The 16,983-nt window shown below is 54.4% G+C and overlaps 8 protein-coding genes across 8 annotated transcripts; 5 read left to right on the top strand and 3 right to left on the bottom strand.

Annotated features, from left to right (window-relative positions):
• Positions 1 to 3,103: 3,103 nt before the first annotated feature.
• POSPLADRAFT_1068811 (carbohydrate-binding module family 50 protein) lies at positions 3,104 to 4,989 on the bottom strand (the record flags this gene model as incomplete). The annotated part of the gene is made up of 2 exons (XM_024482317.1): positions 3,104 to 4,496; positions 4,618 to 4,989. The coding sequence occupies 2 exons, from the start codon at positions 4,987 to 4,989 to the stop codon at positions 3,498 to 3,500; spliced, it is 1,371 nt and encodes a 456-aa protein (XP_024342583.1). The 3' UTR covers positions 3,104 to 3,497.
• Positions 4,990 to 5,888: 899 nt separating this feature from the next.
• POSPLADRAFT_1038393 (hypothetical protein) lies at positions 5,889 to 7,240 on the bottom strand. Its single transcript, XM_024477382.1, is given in 2 exon segments — positions 5,889 to 6,466; positions 6,479 to 7,240. 2 exon segments carry the CDS (start codon positions 7,097 to 7,099, stop codon positions 6,062 to 6,064), a joined length of 1,026 nt encoding a protein of 341 aa, XP_024342582.1. The 5' UTR covers positions 7,100 to 7,240; the 3' UTR covers positions 5,889 to 6,061.
• A 315-nt stretch (positions 7,241 to 7,555) lies between these two features.
• Positions 7,556 to 7,918, top strand: POSPLADRAFT_1031052 (hypothetical protein; the record flags this gene model as incomplete). Its single annotated transcript, XM_024476765.1, has 1 exon — positions 7,556 to 7,918. One exon carries the CDS (start codon positions 7,556 to 7,558, stop codon positions 7,916 to 7,918), a length of 363 nt encoding a protein of 120 aa, XP_024342581.1.
• Positions 7,919 to 8,653: 735 nt separating this feature from the next.
• Positions 8,654 to 9,070, top strand: POSPLADRAFT_1043378 (hypothetical protein; the record flags this gene model as incomplete). Its single annotated transcript, XM_024478294.1, has 3 exons — positions 8,654 to 8,704; positions 8,846 to 8,991; positions 9,067 to 9,070. 3 exons carry the CDS (start codon positions 8,654 to 8,656, stop codon positions 9,068 to 9,070), a joined length of 201 nt encoding a protein of 66 aa, XP_024342580.1.
• Positions 9,071 to 9,264: 194 nt separating this feature from the next.
• POSPLADRAFT_1031051 (hypothetical protein) lies at positions 9,265 to 10,373 on the top strand (the record flags this gene model as incomplete). Its single annotated transcript, XM_024476764.1, has 3 exons — positions 9,265 to 9,808; positions 9,859 to 9,915; positions 9,970 to 10,373. The coding sequence occupies 3 exons, from the start codon at positions 9,265 to 9,267 to the stop codon at positions 10,371 to 10,373; spliced, it is 1,005 nt and encodes a 334-aa protein (XP_024342579.1).
• A 1,247-nt stretch (positions 10,374 to 11,620) lies between these two features.
• On the top strand, positions 11,621 to 12,427 carry POSPLADRAFT_1131320 (hypothetical protein; the record flags this gene model as incomplete). The annotated part of the gene is made up of 2 exons (XM_024484058.1): positions 11,621 to 11,654; positions 11,730 to 12,427. The coding sequence occupies 2 exons, from the start codon at positions 11,621 to 11,623 to the stop codon at positions 12,425 to 12,427; spliced, it is 732 nt and encodes a 243-aa protein (XP_024342578.1).
• Positions 12,428 to 12,626: 199 nt separating this feature from the next.
• Positions 12,627 to 13,445, bottom strand: POSPLADRAFT_1130863 (hypothetical protein; the record flags this gene model as incomplete). Its single annotated transcript, XM_024483999.1, has 2 exons — positions 12,627 to 13,102; positions 13,157 to 13,445. 2 exons carry the CDS (start codon positions 13,443 to 13,445, stop codon positions 12,627 to 12,629), a joined length of 765 nt encoding a protein of 254 aa, XP_024342577.1.
• A 1,713-nt stretch (positions 13,446 to 15,158) lies between these two features.
• Positions 15,159 to 16,536, top strand: POSPLADRAFT_1064490 (hypothetical protein; the record flags this gene model as incomplete). Its single annotated transcript, XM_024481810.1, has 8 exons — positions 15,159 to 15,325; positions 15,375 to 15,445; positions 15,492 to 15,616; positions 15,667 to 15,796; positions 15,850 to 15,906; positions 15,959 to 16,040; positions 16,090 to 16,381; positions 16,432 to 16,536. The coding sequence occupies 8 exons, from the start codon at positions 15,159 to 15,161 to the stop codon at positions 16,450 to 16,452; spliced, it is 945 nt and encodes a 314-aa protein (XP_024342576.1). The 3' UTR covers positions 16,453 to 16,536.
• Between the last annotated feature and the right edge of the window lie 447 nt (positions 16,537 to 16,983).

The following is a 16,983-nucleotide window of genomic DNA, read 5'->3' as shown; positions in this document are numbered from 1 at the left end:
GCCAGTAACATGAAGACAAACGCAATGCTGATCCCACCTTAATATATCTCTTGTTTCAATTAGGCGCAGCGCTGATAATCAAGGGCTCCTCCTCGACGGTGTCCAGATCAGTCCGCCAAGGCCGACCGTATGGTGTGAAGCCTCGTATCGCGTTGTAGGACTCTACGATTTCTAGAAGTCCTGTAGTGGGGCACGATCAAATTTATGAGGCCCGGCGTGCTCTTCGGTTTCTGCCTACTCTTGACCCTTGATAGCACGGCTGATCGTCCTGCGAAGCACCCAGACCACCTCAGTCGCGGAAGGAGGCCACAAGGCCGACGTACATGCCTTTGTGTTGCGAAGGTGTGTTGTTACAATATCATGGAGCTGTTGCAGCTAATAAGTCGCTACAGTTTGTAAGTTGCAATCATGGCCCATTCAGTCGCTTTAATCGTAATTTCAACATTATCGGGGCTGTACGTTCAGTGCCGGCGTAGCTGTGGCCGCTAGCAAAAACCCAATTAGCACCATTAGGAACTCGCTGACACCCAATCAGCACCGCCTTACATGAGTAAGTGGATTCTCACCTGCGGTGTTCGTATGAGCGTCCTGGCATAGATATTTCAAAATAAGTGGATCAACGGAGGATGGTGTTCATGTACTTGCAATTACAACGTTTCCTCGTGCATCAAGCGACGTTCCGCGAGACAGGGTTCTCCAGTCCAGGCAGCGATCTCGTTGAATCGAGACGGGGCCGCGAGGAATTGATTTGCTTGCACACTGTGGTAACGGTGCGATAGAACAAGTCGTGTCTGGGCCCAGCTGACACAACAGCTGGTCAAGCACTAAGTCGACATACAACGAGCCGAGATGGCTCGAGAAACGAGGGGGTTCGTTACGCTAATCTCGCTGGCCGCACATCAGAACCCACCGAACAGACGAAGTGGACACACAGTTAGGGACCCGGAAGCCTTCTGACCAATAGGATGTACAGGTGTTCAGGGAAGCACCATCGCACGTATACACGAATGCGGCACGGCGGCCAACGAATGAGCCGAGCCCTCATTGGTGAGTTAATTGTTTTCCCAGCGACGGATCATGCTAAGGGTCTGCTAGCAGTCAAATTAAGCAACTCAGCTGGTCAGAACATCAAGGATTACGGCCTGGAACCGCATCAGACGCCATATCTGACGGTTTGACGGGTCGAAACCACTAATCCTGGAATGTCGAGATGAGTGCGCTTGCAGATCGTGCGCTTGAGACGCAATCAGCTGAAACTCCGCTTTGGCGAGATCATGGCCGTCACATCGACTTAGAGCGACTGGCCCTCAGGGGCTAGCTGAAGGCGTGCTTCTTTCTGGATTTGCCATGTCAGAATGGAATCATGAGGGAGAATGGCACGAGGCAAGGTCGGAGTACACGAATCACCGCCATGCCTACTCTAAGGAAAGAACAAACTCCGCGCACCCCCGCGAACCTGCAGACAAGGGTTGACTACTGTTTCCTAGACTCGAGCCACAAAGTTCGTGTACCTTAGTGCCTGAACAATCTGTATCTCAGCATGTAAACCGCGGACTCAATACGCAAGTCTGGGCCGAGAAGCCATTGTGGGAGAAGAAGGCACTTTAGGTAAGTTTAGCGTGCTTGAGCCGCACGAATGACGTACAACAGGCAGGGCCTAGATGATACACTGCGACGATTTTGGCGAAAGAGTATGAGAAGATGGCTCGTCTGCTCGGACCTATCGGCGGCTAGCCCCCACATCGACTTAGAATTAATGGCCTGAGTAGAAGCTCGCCAACGCGAAAGCCACAGATCTCTCACCACGGGCTAGGCCCATATGACTGTCGTGAGGAATGGGATTGTTCAGAAGATGGCAGCAAGAAGACGACTCACGCTTTTGATACCGGCACAACGACCAATCGCCAATCGCCAAGATGCCTCGGGGTTGAGTGTGTCCGTGAGACCTCAGACCTCTCGGTATGAGCAATCGGAACTGATGGGAGACGACAAATTTGTGGCGAGCCTCCGTGTGTCTAGAGCTGGGTTGGATGCGTCGCGACGGGTGCAGGATTCCCATCTATTGCCGCTGAGGTTCACGGGACTGGTGGAGACGGCAAAGATGGATTCTAGGTCGTCGCAAATTGTGGTCAGTTGGTACATCGATAGCCAAATCTTTTGGGGCAGGGCATCGACTTACCAACACGCCTATGCCATTGGATTCTGTCCCCTTCTCTCCGCCCGAATCACGCCTCACCGTGTCAGGTAAGACCCTGTGGACCACAATACAGCTGTGGCGAGAAGATGAAGGTTACGAAACATAGATTTGAAAAACTCATCCATAGCGAGCTCGATTGAGTCCATACCTCGCTCGCAGCTCATGAGGCGGTGTATGACTCAGATCGTGCGGAAGTAGGTTACTCAAGGCATGGGTGAGAATATGTATGGGGAAAGCATGAGGCATCTTTGGACACCAAGGGGCGCTACACACGGTGCAAAAAAGAAGTTCCACTCTGTTCAAAACAGGGACATACAAAAGATGTGAAACGTCGTTAACGTGCGACAGTCCTGCCGGCGAGCGCAATTCAAGTTGGCACTAGCGTATGCTCGGCGAGAAGGGAGCGCCCTAGGATCAACAGATAGGCTGCTGCCTGGAGCGGCGAGAAGCTGGTCCTAGCTATGCTTATGCAGTCGGTATTGAGTCCTACCAATTCCGCAACCCACCGCGTGCGCCTGTCCAAACATGACTCGTCAATCTCCTCAGTACCTCATGGTGGGCGCGCTTGACGTGGCGAATGAATCACACGAAACCGTGAAAAACACGAATTGCGTAGCTGGCCTCGGCCCGAGCAGATGATACTCGGTGCTTCGCCATAGCATGCTGCCATATTGTGCATATTTCAGGGTCCAGATCGCAGCGCACACGAAAGACACGAAGGACAGAGCATGCGACCCTTGGGGCGTGATAAGGTTCCATTCGATGACTTCGGTGTCAGAATACATTACGTCTGCTTGACAGAATTTGGGGCGAGAAAGGTTGCCCCCATGCAGCACGCCCACTAAGAAATTAGCGCACCATTTCCGACCAAGGGCAAGAAGCGGTGGACCGGCAGCCGTGCATGAAAAAGGCAACCATATTGACCGGGAAGTCGTCGCATTTCTCGGCGTGTCGAAGGTGCGTGTACGGGGGAAAGGGCATAGACAGGGTGGTCGACGAAGGCAAGAAGAGGCTGCGTATTCTACCTCGCCGTTTCTGTAGCAGATGAAATTGCTAACCTCGACTGATGCCCATGCTTCCCAGAACGCATCAGTCAGCGGCCACCGTCCCCGACAGCCTCGGCTGTGCCGACCACTTTGTCCATGTAAAGACCAGCCGCTTTGATTGACTGGCTACATTGCGCGCCAATATCCGACGGCGCGTCCGCGTGTGTGGACACAATAGGCGGACTCCGGGGGAATGGTACAACCGATGACCTGGACGACATGCCGCCATCACAGAATGGCGATGGCGCGGCTCTTCATGAATCTCGCGACTTTGATCTCTTCTGCTTCCGGGAGAGCGGAAATTGCATCGCGGGTGAAGGCTCCAGCTGCGCTGTGCGTACCGGGGTGGGCGTGAGAGGCGACGCTTCGGCTCGCCCGACGTCGGCGTACGGCACTTTCCGGCGCGAGCCGTCTTTAGCAGATGAAAGGGCAGTCTGGACGATTATTTGACCACCACGATGCGGAAGAAGCGCAGAAGCTTTCATATCGAGCACGTTCATCTCGACATCTTCAATAGTGCGCCCTGTTTCGCTTCCATTGGCAAAACCCGACGCCTGATCCGGGGAATGTTCGTCGTGCCGTCTCCGCATAGATCCTATTCGAAACGTCTTCCCAGTAGACGAAGTAACGCTGACGTCCTCCATCTCGTGCTCCCACTCCAAGTCGTCACTCTGAGACGACGGGGTTCCGCTCGTCGAGTCTATGGATGGCCTGCCTTTGAACAAGCCTCTTGCCGAAGGAAAGACGTGAAGCGGGAGAGAGTTGATCAATACTCCCAGACCAGAGCTCGGCGATCGGAAGGGTGATGGCATGGGAATAGAGCCGGACGACGGAATGTGCGACTTCCACGGAGCAGCGTCAGTGAAGATAGATGGGAGTGGTGAGGGGCCTGTAGCTGGAGCGCTTCGGGGCAGTGTAGATGACTTTGTGCTGGAAGTGGAGCTTGACGAGGACGGGGGAAAATATGATAGTCGAGATGCAGGAACGCGTATAATGGTGAATTGGCTTGATCGATCGTCCTCTGTAGGGCCATGTCTATCCTCTCTAGCTGGCTGTGCCTCGTGGCGTGCTATCCTGTGGTCTAGGAGTGTGGACTGGAATTCTCTAGAGTGTCGAGCCTTGTCTAAGGGTATATAGAGCTCCTTGCGTAGATGAATCGGATCAGATGGCCACAGCTGATTTGCACGGCGAAGCTCCTGCAGCGTTATACCGTACTTGAGAGCGACGCCTGGGAGCGAGTCCTTTGGCATCACCTATAATCGTATATGCAGCATTAGACTGCGTTTATTCTCGCCAAGTGACAGGGTATACCTGATGTACAAGCACAATTCGCTCTTCAACTATGGAACCTGCCTCACGGGCCCTACCACTCACACCTCCCCCATCTCCATCAGCCGCGTCGCCCGAGGCCTCTATGTTGCTCAGGTAACGGTTCGAGCGCTGCCGCGTAACATTCGTAGATGCACGCTTGTCGAGCGACGATATGTCCTTACTGCTCCCTGTGGCCGAGTCAAGAGGATGGCTGGCTGCTCCGTCCGTGCCATCGTCGACTGTCCGCGCGCGCAAGTGGACACCGCGATCGGAGGTATGGCCGTTCCTCAGTCGAGCAGTGCCATCAGACCCACGTCGCCGGATCGCTGGCCGGTTCTGACTAGTGTTTACGGCTGAAGAAAAGGACGTTGTCGCCCAAGAATTGGACACTGCAGCAGAGGCTTCGTCGTCATTGAGCGTGTCTCTCAGAGGCATAGAGCATAGATTGTTACGGCGGTCTCGAGTTGCGTCCCGAACCTACTACAAGCGACACACGTGACGAGATTGGATCGAATGCCGCTGAGCGCCCAAAGCAGTGCTTACTCATACCTGATACGGCGCACACGCGCGCCCACTGATCTACACAGTTGCACTTGCCAATGCAGCCGACATTAAGCTTAGACTTACCAAGAACATCAACTTAGAACCCGCCGGTAACAGAATCAAGCAGGTCGTGTGCTGTGGTATATGGGTACGAGCCCGTTGCAGACAGGACGTCAAAACTATAATATGTCTAATTCCTGCGGTGATCGTGAGTACTTGATATATACTTTATACTCAGGCTCTCCGTGATACCCGAACGTAACCCGCGATTTACGGCTTAATCCCGCAGCCTTCGCAGGCTGTGCGTTGAAATATTATGCGGAACGAAAGGAAATTGTAGACACGTTCGTACAGCTTCTATCAGCAGCCTGAAATATCATTTACATAATTGAAACTGTTCCTTGGAATACGTCCCAGATTCACCCACTGAACGCAGCCCCGGTCGGGGCTCCATATCATCTCAGTCAAGGGTACGTGTATTCATATCTCAGGACTCGTGTAAACGCACTGCCAATAAAAATGCTCCTCGCTCTTCTGCTACACGGAATAAACGGAGTTGGTCTACAAAGACGGTGTGCACATTTGACTTTTGAGGAAGTGGCCTCTTGATAGCAATCTGAATCTACTCTCGTGTCCGTGGTTCGCGGGAAGATACATTGTAGGTCCATGCGGCGTCCACGAGAACGCCAAGTCGAAGTCGATCAAATGAAGCATTGATGGGATGCAACACGCCCGATTTCGTTCAAGCCGCGCTGCAGCCACAAATCCGAGCAACTTATCAAACCGCCGGAGGAGCAGGGCAGTATCGTATACATTCTGGTTCGCGGTCGCAATACAACGGGGTGAAGAGGTGGCTACAGCAAGAACGCATATCATCGCGGGCGCAAGGGCTGGCAGAGAAACGGTGAGAACAAAATAATGATCATCTCAAAGTCAAACCAGAGCAGGAAGTGAGACCAGTACATCATTGCTCTTCCTTCTCGCCCTCTATGTCCTCCCTCCCACGTTTCACCCCAGCCCCTGTCGAACCCGCGCCCACCTGCTGTTGCTGCACTGCACCTACGCCCGTCACCCCTACCACCAGCCCCTTCAGCCACCCGTTCTCCCTCCGCAACGCCTCGCACTCCTTCTCCAGCTCGCTCACGCGTACCTCCAACTCCTTCGCCTTCCTCTCCAGCGCCATCTCACGCTCCTTCTTCTTCAGGCGAAAGCGCGCCGACGCCGCTGTGTTGCGCCGACGCTTGTCTTCAGCAGCAGTGAGCGGGTTGGAAGACTCCTTCTCCTCGATCTCCTGTGCCTCGGGAGATGACTGCTCAACAGAGAAGGACTGACGCGACGTGCGTGCGCGCTTTGGGATGGGCGAAGACGCTTGCTGCTGCTGCTGCTGCTGCTGAGGGGGAATAGTTGCCTGCACAGGTGCAGACTGGGCGAGTGGTGGAACCGCAGGCTGCAGATGGGAAGGCAGGAACGACGCGGCGTGCAGCGAGAGCAGCTGCGCGAGCGAATTGGCATTCGCTGCCTGGGCGGACGCCTGCTGAGCGGGCGGGATGAGGTACGGGTCGATGCCCATGCCCGATAGCAGGCTGTGGAGATCGAGGGGCAGCTGCACGCCCGCGCCAGGTGCGCTCGAGGGGCCGCGGGAAGGTGCAGAAGTAGGGTGAGCGCCGTGCGCTACGCCTGTTGGGGGTAGGACGGTGCCGGTGACCACGTTCTCGTGCGCGGTGGTCTCCGCGATGCTGAGCGAGTCGGCGTCCTGGTCGTTGTAGCGCTCGGCATCCTCGTCACTGGTATCCTTGCCATCACCTCCTACGCGGTTTTTGACGCTATCAGCAGACAGCCCGAGGGGCTCATCGGACTGGAAGTTCAAGTGGGTCCATAGGTCGAGCTGCGCATTCAGGTCTGGAAATGGCGGTAGAGAAAGGAGGTCTGCGTCAGACAAGTAGGAATTGGCCGGCGGGGATGGCTGGACAATGTTGAGGCCCTGTAGGTGCGATGGTGCCATGTCTGACTTTGGTGATTCCTTTTCGTTTGATTGATTGGCGCTTCTTTGCCGTCGTCGTTGTCGTCGTTCTCACGGTGGACGTGCACCCCCCAGTTTCTTGCGTTGGACGCAGGGGTGCTGAAGGTAACTCGTGCGTGCGGGGGAGGTCGAGACGAAGGCGGAAGGTATGCGCGGATTTGAAGAAGTATAGTCCGAAATGGAGTACCGCCAATTGGGTCGAAGTTTGATGGATGACTAAGGCGCCTTCGGCCCGAGTCAGCCCGGCGAGAACATCAATACTGCTCGTTATATAAAAGGCTACTATACATCTCTCTATCGCCGCACGAGCGTATAAAACTCGAGCAGCTGTTCCTAATTTCGCCTACAGTAGCTCACCCTGGCAGCCAGGGAGCCTATTTCCCATAGAGAAAGTTGCTCTGCCGCGCGCTTGCCGGGAACGCACGGAGTGTCCGAGCCATGACTCACCTTTGCAGGACGGTCTGGGCAATTGTTGCAGCCATGACGGATCGATTAATCACTCCTCAGGGGTTCCACCTTGAAGGAAATCGATTAGATGTCCTGACTTCCGGCCCCATGCCATACTTGCCAAGAAGCTGCGGCGACATGTGCAGATTCAACCTTGCTCCTGTCCCGTACGCACGGAGACACCAGTGGTTGCCGACGGATTACGCGTCGGGATCAGTTGCCAATCTCAAGAAACGAATGCACTGTTCAAGATCCGCGAAAAGCACCGACTCGACGAGCTACGCTGCACGCATACCCGCCAATGTCGCCTCCAGTAACATTGGCCTCCGACATACGGATAGCGCCACACGATAACAACATGGATACTGCGCAGTAAGAGTCGACCAGAATTCGAGCATGAGAGTATGCCAAGATGGACATGCAGCAGGGTCGAAGAGCAATAGATGGAAGACAACACGACGAGCCAGCTGACGTGGCACTCGTAGCTGAGAAGCGGCTCATGTCTCCGATGTCGTTCTGGGTCTGCCAACTGCGACATCTTCTACGATATCGCGACACTGTTCTCACCGAGATAGACCAAGCCTCTGGCCTTTGAGAGATTATCATCGTGTCACCACGCGGGAGGGCACGGGGTCCAACGCACAGGTGACCCTTTCCATCAAAGACCAATCCCTCCTGTGGTTTGTGGCCTGCTAAATGGGCCAAGAGAACAGCAAGAGGAATCTGTGAGGTAGATTAGAATGCTTCGCCCGTGACCGTCCGGTCCTGTTAGTGAGCCATGACTCTAACGCTTTAGATCCCGATGTCCAGCGGAAGCCGTCGGGAGAACCACTTTTATCGACAGGCAAACGCTCAGTGTCTTTGTTATCATAGCAAGCGCGTGACGTCAGAGCGCACGTTCATGACGTGAAAAATAACAGTCTGCGAGACAGGCAGGTAGAACATCCAGGCGGTATGAGTAGTCAGCCAGCCACGGCAGAGCATGGGAGCACCAAGTAGCCACGTCTAGAAAGGAGCAGGACAACGTACCGATCATTCATCGTTCGCAGAGGGCCTGATCTTCAAGCATCGACTTGCCGTTATTTCGAGATGCGGAGAAGTAAGAATCGCAGTCCTGTCATGGCTAAGACTATATCCGCCGTCAGTTCTTCGAGCACATGCCACTAGAGCTGTTCGCACGCACCTGCCTCCCCTGATCCTTGTGCATTAGAAGGGGTACGACGCAATCATCTACGGCGTGGGCTTCGCGCGATTGAGCGTGGGACGATTCTCATCCTACAGTCGTGCGCTTCGAGAAAGAGGTACAGACCCCTAATGCAGTTCTGCGTAGCGACTCTCCGTGGAGGTGTGCGGTCTTCGTGTCATTTATTCGAGGAAGATTTTGCGTCGGGTTGTTCAGGAAAGCTATTCGGAATTGACGTCACGACGTGGAGCGCCATGGGGGAAAAGATCCCTGAAAATGGCTTGAAATTCTGGGTGCTGACGCCGGCGATGAGCGCGAGATGAAATGAAGAACAACGAGAGAATATAGCGAAATGGAAGGTGGGGAGAGTGACGGAGCGTTTAAGTGGGGATTTGTGATCGAGCTGTGCTGAGTCAGCCATTTGTGGCGTCACTGGTCTTCCGCCCAACCCGTGCCTACTCCGGACTCTGTTCATTTCTGCATACCAATTCCTCTTTGTCCCTTGTCTTCACGAACCATGTCGACGACAGAGAAAGTGACCGTACCATTCTTCAAAAAAAAGGGCAGAGGTCGTCCAGCGACCGCACGCAAGCGGTCCGCCTCTCCACCAGCGAGCGTGCTCACTGTCCCTGTCCCATCGTCATCCAAGACCGAGGTCGTGCTGCCCTCGCGCAAGCAGGCTGCAAACCTCCTAAGCGCGGGAACGAAGCGAACCGCTGCCCAGCGCGACGAAGATGCGCACTCGGACCAGGAGCCTGAGCGTGAGGGCCCCGACATGAAGTGGACCGCCGCGGGCTCGCACGTTAACGCGGCGCTCGAGATTCTGCAGGGCGACGAGGCGGCCGCGATTCTCGCAAAGCGTCGGAGGACAGAGCCGACTGATGACGAGAGCGTGCCCGACGACGGGCTCTACCATGGGCAGAAGGCGTACGCCAACCATATCAAAAAGAACCAGGAGGTGCCGAAGGCGATGCGGGTGGGCCCGCAGCGGCCAAATAGTAGTACGATACGTACGGTCACCATCGTGGACTACCAGCCGGATGTATGCAAGGACTACAAAGGTGCGTGTGGAATGATCGATATCGGTTATTGATACTGAAATAGCTCGCAGAGACGGGCTACTGCGGGTACGGCGATACCTGTAAATTCTTGCACGACCGCGGAACATGTACGTTCTCCTGAAACATCTTGCAGCCTGAGACGTTGATGCAACCTGGCACAGATCTCGCCGGCTGGCAGCTTGATAAATTGGCAGAAAACCCCCGAAAGCAGGTGGAAGACGTCTCGGATACCGATTCTGATGACGACAACGACCTCCCCTATTCATGTTACATCTGCCGAAAACCCTTTACAGATCCTGTAGTCACACGCTGTGGACACTACTTCTGCTCCGCATGCGCGATCAAGCGCTTCTCCAAAACTCCGAAATGCGCGGTGTGCTTTGCTCCCACAGCTGGCATCTTCAACCGTGCCGACAAGGTGCTTGAGAAGATGAAGAAGGTACAAGCAGAGAAGGGGGCTGACGAAGCTGACGGCGGCGGAGACGATACGAAGACAGTTGAAATTGAGGGATTACAGCAGGGCAGCGACAGCGAGAGCGGGAGTGATGAGGGCGATGCCGATTGAGCTGAGTGTTGACCGAGACCCACTGTCCCATTTCCTACTCTCTCCTCGGATGTATGTCGCAGGTCTCGTACGTGCTGCATTTGGTGTATACATAGATATAAATATTAACGCTCCATTTATCACGCATGTGTTCTTCGTGATCTTCTGCCCGGCTTGAACGTCTTTGAAGCAGACAGCTTCAGGAGCATCAGACATCCTACTTGTTGAGGAAGTACAGCTACTACTCCTTCACGCGCAACTTCCGCCGTCAGCACTCCCAGTTGATCTTCATATGCGATGGACTAGCACAGTGAAACCTTTGTGCCGTGTGGGTCATTCGCCGAACCATCGTTGCATACCGCGGACATCGAGGCTAATCCTGTTCGGACTCTCTGCAGCCAAATGCGGCCTGGAGTGCAAGGCGGAACCAACCACCGGGTTGCCGGGCTAGGGCCGCTTTAGCGCCATACACAGACAGGCACATGAGATCAGGTCCATGTGCCGCCTTCGCCGCCCGTATTGCATTCGGACCACGGGTACCTGTCTACGAATGGGCAGCACACCTTCTGCACCAACTCGCATTGGTAAAATCGGCTTCCTCGCAAAATGACAAGGACGCGTCGTCGGGGTGGCACATCTCGGCTGTGCTATGCATGGCTTTGAGCTGTCCGAGGCATTGGGATAGCTGGCCCCACCTACATTGCCTGTCCGCGTCGATCCAGACAACTTGCTCAGCAGTCAATTCGCCTCTGCGGAGCCAAGAAAGATAATTTGCTCGCAGACCACGCGGTCCGTCATGGACAACCGACGTCCTGGGCGTCACCTTGCAGGCTGAAAATACCGATCACGGCATCTTTGTTCAAAGTCAGTATATCGTGTGCGCCATCGAGATGCTCGACGCACATTGACTCTACATTAGGCAGCTAGCCGTCCTGCTCCGTTACTCGCGTCCGCACGACATGGGCATCCAAACTGGAAATCTGCGCTACAATCGCAGAAATGAAGGGCGATTTTCACGGGGGTTTTCAACAGATCAAACTTTCGGCTGCCATTGTTCTGTGATCTCAACAGCTGCATCATGGAACGTGCGCAGATCCGAATCGAAGGCCGTTGCTCATGACTTACTTCCAACTTCCAACTGGCGCAGAGGATCTCGCCTCGGGCCCAGACGCACTGGCCGCGTCCAGGCAGGTATTCAGAGGTTGTCGACGCCGACACGACTTCAGCAATTGTCCTGCTGTTGCTCTCCAAAATTTGCAACTAGTCAAATGGCTTCCCACGAAGCAGCTCCCGTTACATGCTGTGAGTACATGTTGGACATTTGAAGTTATTTTATGAAATATTGATTCACATATCATATCATTTTGTTCTAAGTAGCTTGTGCATGGGACTCAATTGGCACCACGCTGTCACATGCACCGGCCCACGCCATATATGGATTTTATCCCGCGGGCCAACGACGCCGACGGGTTCCAATCCAGCAACTTTCCCTCGCAAACGCGGCATATCGCGCACTGTCCAGTCGGAAAACACCACATATCCGCGCAACAGAGACAGTGCGCGCGGTCTCTCATCCGCCCGTAGAAATCGCCGGATACCCCGTCACACGAGCCGCGGCGTCGAACGCACCAGAGCATCTTACGGCTGCCAATCGCATCCTTCTAATCGGTGATACGCATCGGGCATATGACTTCACGGGCGGGAGGAAATCTGAGATGGCGAGCCAGAACCAAGGACGCCGTGGATCCATACGGCGAATCGCGATTGCGTTCGGTTGGAACCCGAAGTCTATGGCACCCTCTGAGCGGATGGCCTTCTCGCCCTCGACATCGACGTCTATTGCCCTCGGTGCGAAGATCCCCCCGGGACCGGTCGCGTCAGCAGCCCGTACCATTCGGCATTACGCATTTGGTGGTGGTGGTTGTCTCCTTGTCTCCGCCGCAGCTGACCTCTATTCCGGTGCATTTCTCGCTCGAAACCCGGATTGTCCGGTGTTGCGTGAGCCGAGGATATTCACCGGAAGCCGGTCCCCCTCGAGAACAGCTCAACAGATTACTCGGACACGGATGGAATAAATATAAAATGGGTGATCATTAATGTATTATCCATATAATGACACGGTATGGTCCACTACGAGCAAGGCAAGGATACAAGAACGCTTACGGTGCCTACAAAGTCTAGCCCGCAATAAATATGCAATGGGTACATTATACAGAGCATTATGCAGAACGAGCGACGATCGCCAAGACTGAATTAATTTACTTCGCTGCCGAGCTACGGGCCCGGTGCCTTATCGCACCCGTTGTCTAGATGCCGTTTCAGTGAGTCCGCGCGACTGAAGTCCTTCCTGCAGTACTGGCACGTATGCGACGTCAACATGTGCTGGCTCTCGTAGTGCCGTTTGCGGTCGTGCGGGCGCGAGAAGGTGCGGTCGCAGCGATCGCACTGGTAGCGTTCGATGCCTGGCGAGGGCGAGGCCGGCGGTGGGAGGACGATGTTGCTGCCAGATGCACCACCGCGCCCCGTGCCGTATGCGTACGATTGCATTGACTGTGCGGGTGTGGGGATGTACCGCGTGGCCTGCGGTGCGGAGGGGTGTGGCGCGGGAGAGACGAGGCCGTATTGCGCGGGATGCGCCGGAGCGTACGACGAGCTCCCGTATGTGGGGCTTGCGGGTGGCCCGCCAGAGTATTGCCCGGATCTAGAGCCTGCGGCGGGGAATGCGGGGCTGTGCTGCCCGTAGGCTTGCGCTGCAGGTACGAGTCAGCCACTTGTCGCGAGACGATGAAACGGCGAGTGCGTACGGCTGTAAACATTTTGTTGTTCCGCAGGCATTTGCGAATACTGCGGAGACTGGTATGATGGGTGTGGAACGCCCACGTTCGCGTATCCCGAGGACGGGTGGTACGGGTGCGGTTGCATTTGCGACGCATATGTCTGTGACTGATAACCAGCCACTTGCCCCGAGGCTTGATATTGGAGTGTAGGGTCATTCGCCGACGCGAGGGAGTGTTGGTATCGCGAAGGGTCGGTTGTGGAGGAGAGGCTCTGCTGGTTTGGGTTGCCACTCTGACCGGAGTAATAGGGATTCATAGTGGGGCGGGGCCGAGGGGCGAGGGCGGGAAGGACGGAGGTGATAGTGTGCTGGGGCGGGGAAGGGAGATCCGTATCAGCGTACTTATAAAGCGGCTAGGCGGGAAGAGACGCACGGAGGCACTTTCCATTCTCAGTTTGATTTGCTCTAAACAAAATACATTGTAGATGTGATTGTGTGACGGTCAGTGTGCGGGGAAGGACTCGCGTCATCACGATAGTTGTTCGCTTCACGGCATACTAAATCTTGATGTTTGATGCGAGTTGACGTCGAGCATTAATGATCAGCTGAGAACGCTTGAACGCCGGATCCCGACGTCGTTCGTGACAACACTTCGATTTTAGACTACAGGGCGTCGCGGATGGATCACCGTGACGGTTCCAGGCACTCCAGGCGCGCGTTCTCACAGCATTTGACAAGGTGTACATGTTTGTAGGCACGTCATACCAGCGCACCCTTTCGAAAGATTGCGCCCGTAGTCCCTGTTGTCATCACGAGTGATCGCAAGCCCGGGATGACCACCATGTAATGCTCCTACGCATGGTTCCTTGTGGCGGTGTCGGTCGCCATCAGTCCATAAAGACAAAACTTGTTCCTTTTTATAGATTCCCCGGAGGCAGGACTGCTCCGTCTGTCCCAGGAACAGTTGCCGGACAAGTGTGCGCAGACGATGCGATCTCAAGCCGACCTGAGGGCGCGCATCGTGCACTGGATCAGATCGCCCAACCAATTTAGAAGCGAGCGACGCGAAGAATAGCGAGCAAAGACGCCGGAGGACTCCACTTGTATAGCCACTTGAAAATGGACTTGGTGATTCAAATACGAAAGGCGCGAATATGTTCGCACGGGGGGTGTCCGAATGTCCCGGTGACGCTGCGGGCGGATGATCTGGCATGGGTTTTAGGAGAAATTGTGTAAATTGTTTGGAGAAAAGGAACCATTGGTCCGGCTTGGCAGCACTATGGCTTCCAGTCCCACTCAGCGCTCGGGCAGAAGGGATCCGATAGTATCGGACAAGCAGCTCGGAGCTCGCTGAGCGGGATGTATGTTGTTTAACAGCTTGGCAGAGTGAGATAGATGGACTACTCGGCAAGCAGGAGTCTTTACAGAACTAGCGCGGATGATGTAAAGAAGGACAGCCCGCATGGTGCCTCGAAGTTTGTTTCGCCTGTTATATTCGTAATTAGGAATATCACATGGCAACCTGAGCACGCCCGTCGTAGCGACGACAAACTTACTGAAGGGGGGACTGGTCAGTCAGACTGCAAGACCGTACAGCAACCTTCAGCGGATCCTTCGTGTGCAGGGCACCTGATACACAATCCTCCAGAGTGGGTCTAGCGCAAATAATCTTGTCAACCACATGGTTTGTTCAATCTGCAAATTTTCGTAAAGGTGTCAGCACAGCGGATCAGGAGTCTAGGACTTCACCTGGAAAGGCTTACTGTAGCATCGTCGGGATTGGACTAGAACCGCATGCAACCAGAGAAGAAATTGAGCATACGGCCATGGCCAGAAACGGTCGAATGGGCCTCAATAGCACCTAAACCATCGATATCATTTTCAGCTGTACTAGCCTTGGGAATGTGGGAAACTGAATCGACCTATTTGTATTGGCGCCGAATTATCGGGAGAGCGGACAAACAAAACCCAACAAGCGGACCGCGCGCTGATGCTCACACGAGCGTCTGCAAGGAGAGTCATTACATTCCATGGCGCCCTTCGATCTCGACGCGTGTATCGAGCAACTACTACGAAAACAACTGCTACATGAAGCTCTTCTGCGCGAAATATGTGAGAAGACGAAGGAGGTGCTAATGCGGGAGTCCAACGTGGTTCATGTCAGTGCACCAGTGACGGTTGTGGGAGACATCCACGGGTGAGTCCATGCAGTGGCTTGGTCAGCTAGCTCTAATTCAACAAGCAAGTCAGTTTTACGATCTCGTCGAGATATTCCGAATAGGCGGATATGCACCGCATACAAACTATCTGTTCTTGGGTATGTCTGAACCCACCCTACTTCCATGCGTCTGACATCGTGCAAGGGGACTATGTGGATCGGGGCCTCTTCAGCGTGGAGACCATATCGCTCCTCACATGTCTCAAGCTACGCTATCCGGATCGTGTCCAATTAATACGCGGAAACCATGAGTCAAGAGCAGTCACTCAAGTTGGTCAGCTTCTAGTGTGCGCCGAACATGTCTCACAGCTCTCCATCAGACATACGGGTTCTATACCGAATGTGTCCGCAAATACGGGTCATCTCACGTTTGGACGTATTTTACGGACATGTTCGATTTCCTGACGCTGTCTGTGGTCATTGATGACAAAATATTCTGCGTCCATGGCGGTAGGTCGTCTCCCTGACGCCCTGAGCGATGAACTCATGTTGACGGTGTGAAGGCTTGTCTCCATCAATACATTCCATCGACCAGATTAAAGTTGTGGATCGATTTCGGGGTTAGCCACCTTCGCTAATTTGTCTCTGTCAAGCTACTGACACTGGGAACAGAAATCCCGCACGAAGGGCCTATGGCAGACTTGGTATGGTCCGACCCTGACCCAGAGAAAGAGGATTTTGCTATCTCCCCTCGGTATGCATCGCATTCATGCCGACGGCAGCTTACTCACCAATACCAATAGGGGTGCGGGCTACACATTCGGATCTGGTGTGGTGTACAAGTTTCTGGAGACAAATCAGATGACGCACATTCTTCGTGCACACCAGCTGTGCATGGAAGGCTATGCATCACTTTTTGACAAGCATTTGTCCACAGTATGGTCCGCGCCAAATTATTGCTACCGCTGTGGAAACTCAGCGAGCATATTGGAAGTGGGCCCTGGTGAACAGATGTATTTTAATGTGTTTCAGGCTGCGCCTGAGAACGAGAGAGACGGCCCGAGCCAACAAGCGGCCCAGAGCGCGGGCGGAAAGGTGCGTCATCTCGTTGGGTGATCTTCTTCTTCCTGACTGTTGTCATGCAGCTACCCGAGTATTTCCTATAAATTATGTCATTGTAGATACCCTTGGCGATCGAGGCCTGTGTACGAGCATGTGCATCATATATGAATTGTGGACGTTGTGTTTGTATCGGAGTGTAGAAGTTTGACGCGTTCAACCCGTGAAGACCGCCTAGACCAATCCTCGTGTGCGCCTAGGATTTGCTTGCGAGAGCGTGGTTTACATATTCAATGAAACAACCGATGCTGCGTCGGCCCTCTCGGTAACATGCAATCCAGTACTCTTGGTAAGACCACACTGCAGGTGTCGTCGCTGGTCACGTACATGCGGCAGATGGCAGCGAAACAAGCACACGCCACCGCCGCCCCCTGGTCGGCCACACATGCCGAAGGCCTCACAGAGAGGTCGCCACGAAGGGCAGCTCCTTGCGCCGCTATCTTTGCCCCTGAGATCCAGCCGCCTTGTATACACGACTCCAGCCGCAATACAACGCCCGAATCCCTGAGTCTCAAAATTGGGTCGTTCCGCTATGCTAATCGCGCAGATCAGGTTGCGTTTTGGTCTAGGTCCACTTG

The sequence above is a fragment of the Postia placenta genome, assembly GCF_002117355.1.
Source record: "Postia placenta MAD-698-R-SB12 unplaced genomic scaffold POSPLAscaffold_2, whole genome shotgun sequence".
Taxonomy (NCBI): domain Eukaryota; kingdom Fungi; phylum Basidiomycota; class Agaricomycetes; order Polyporales; family Adustoporiaceae; genus Rhodonia; species Rhodonia placenta.
The sequence above is the reverse complement of the archived record's forward strand: the minus strand, read 5'-3'. Positions and strand labels throughout refer to the sequence as shown.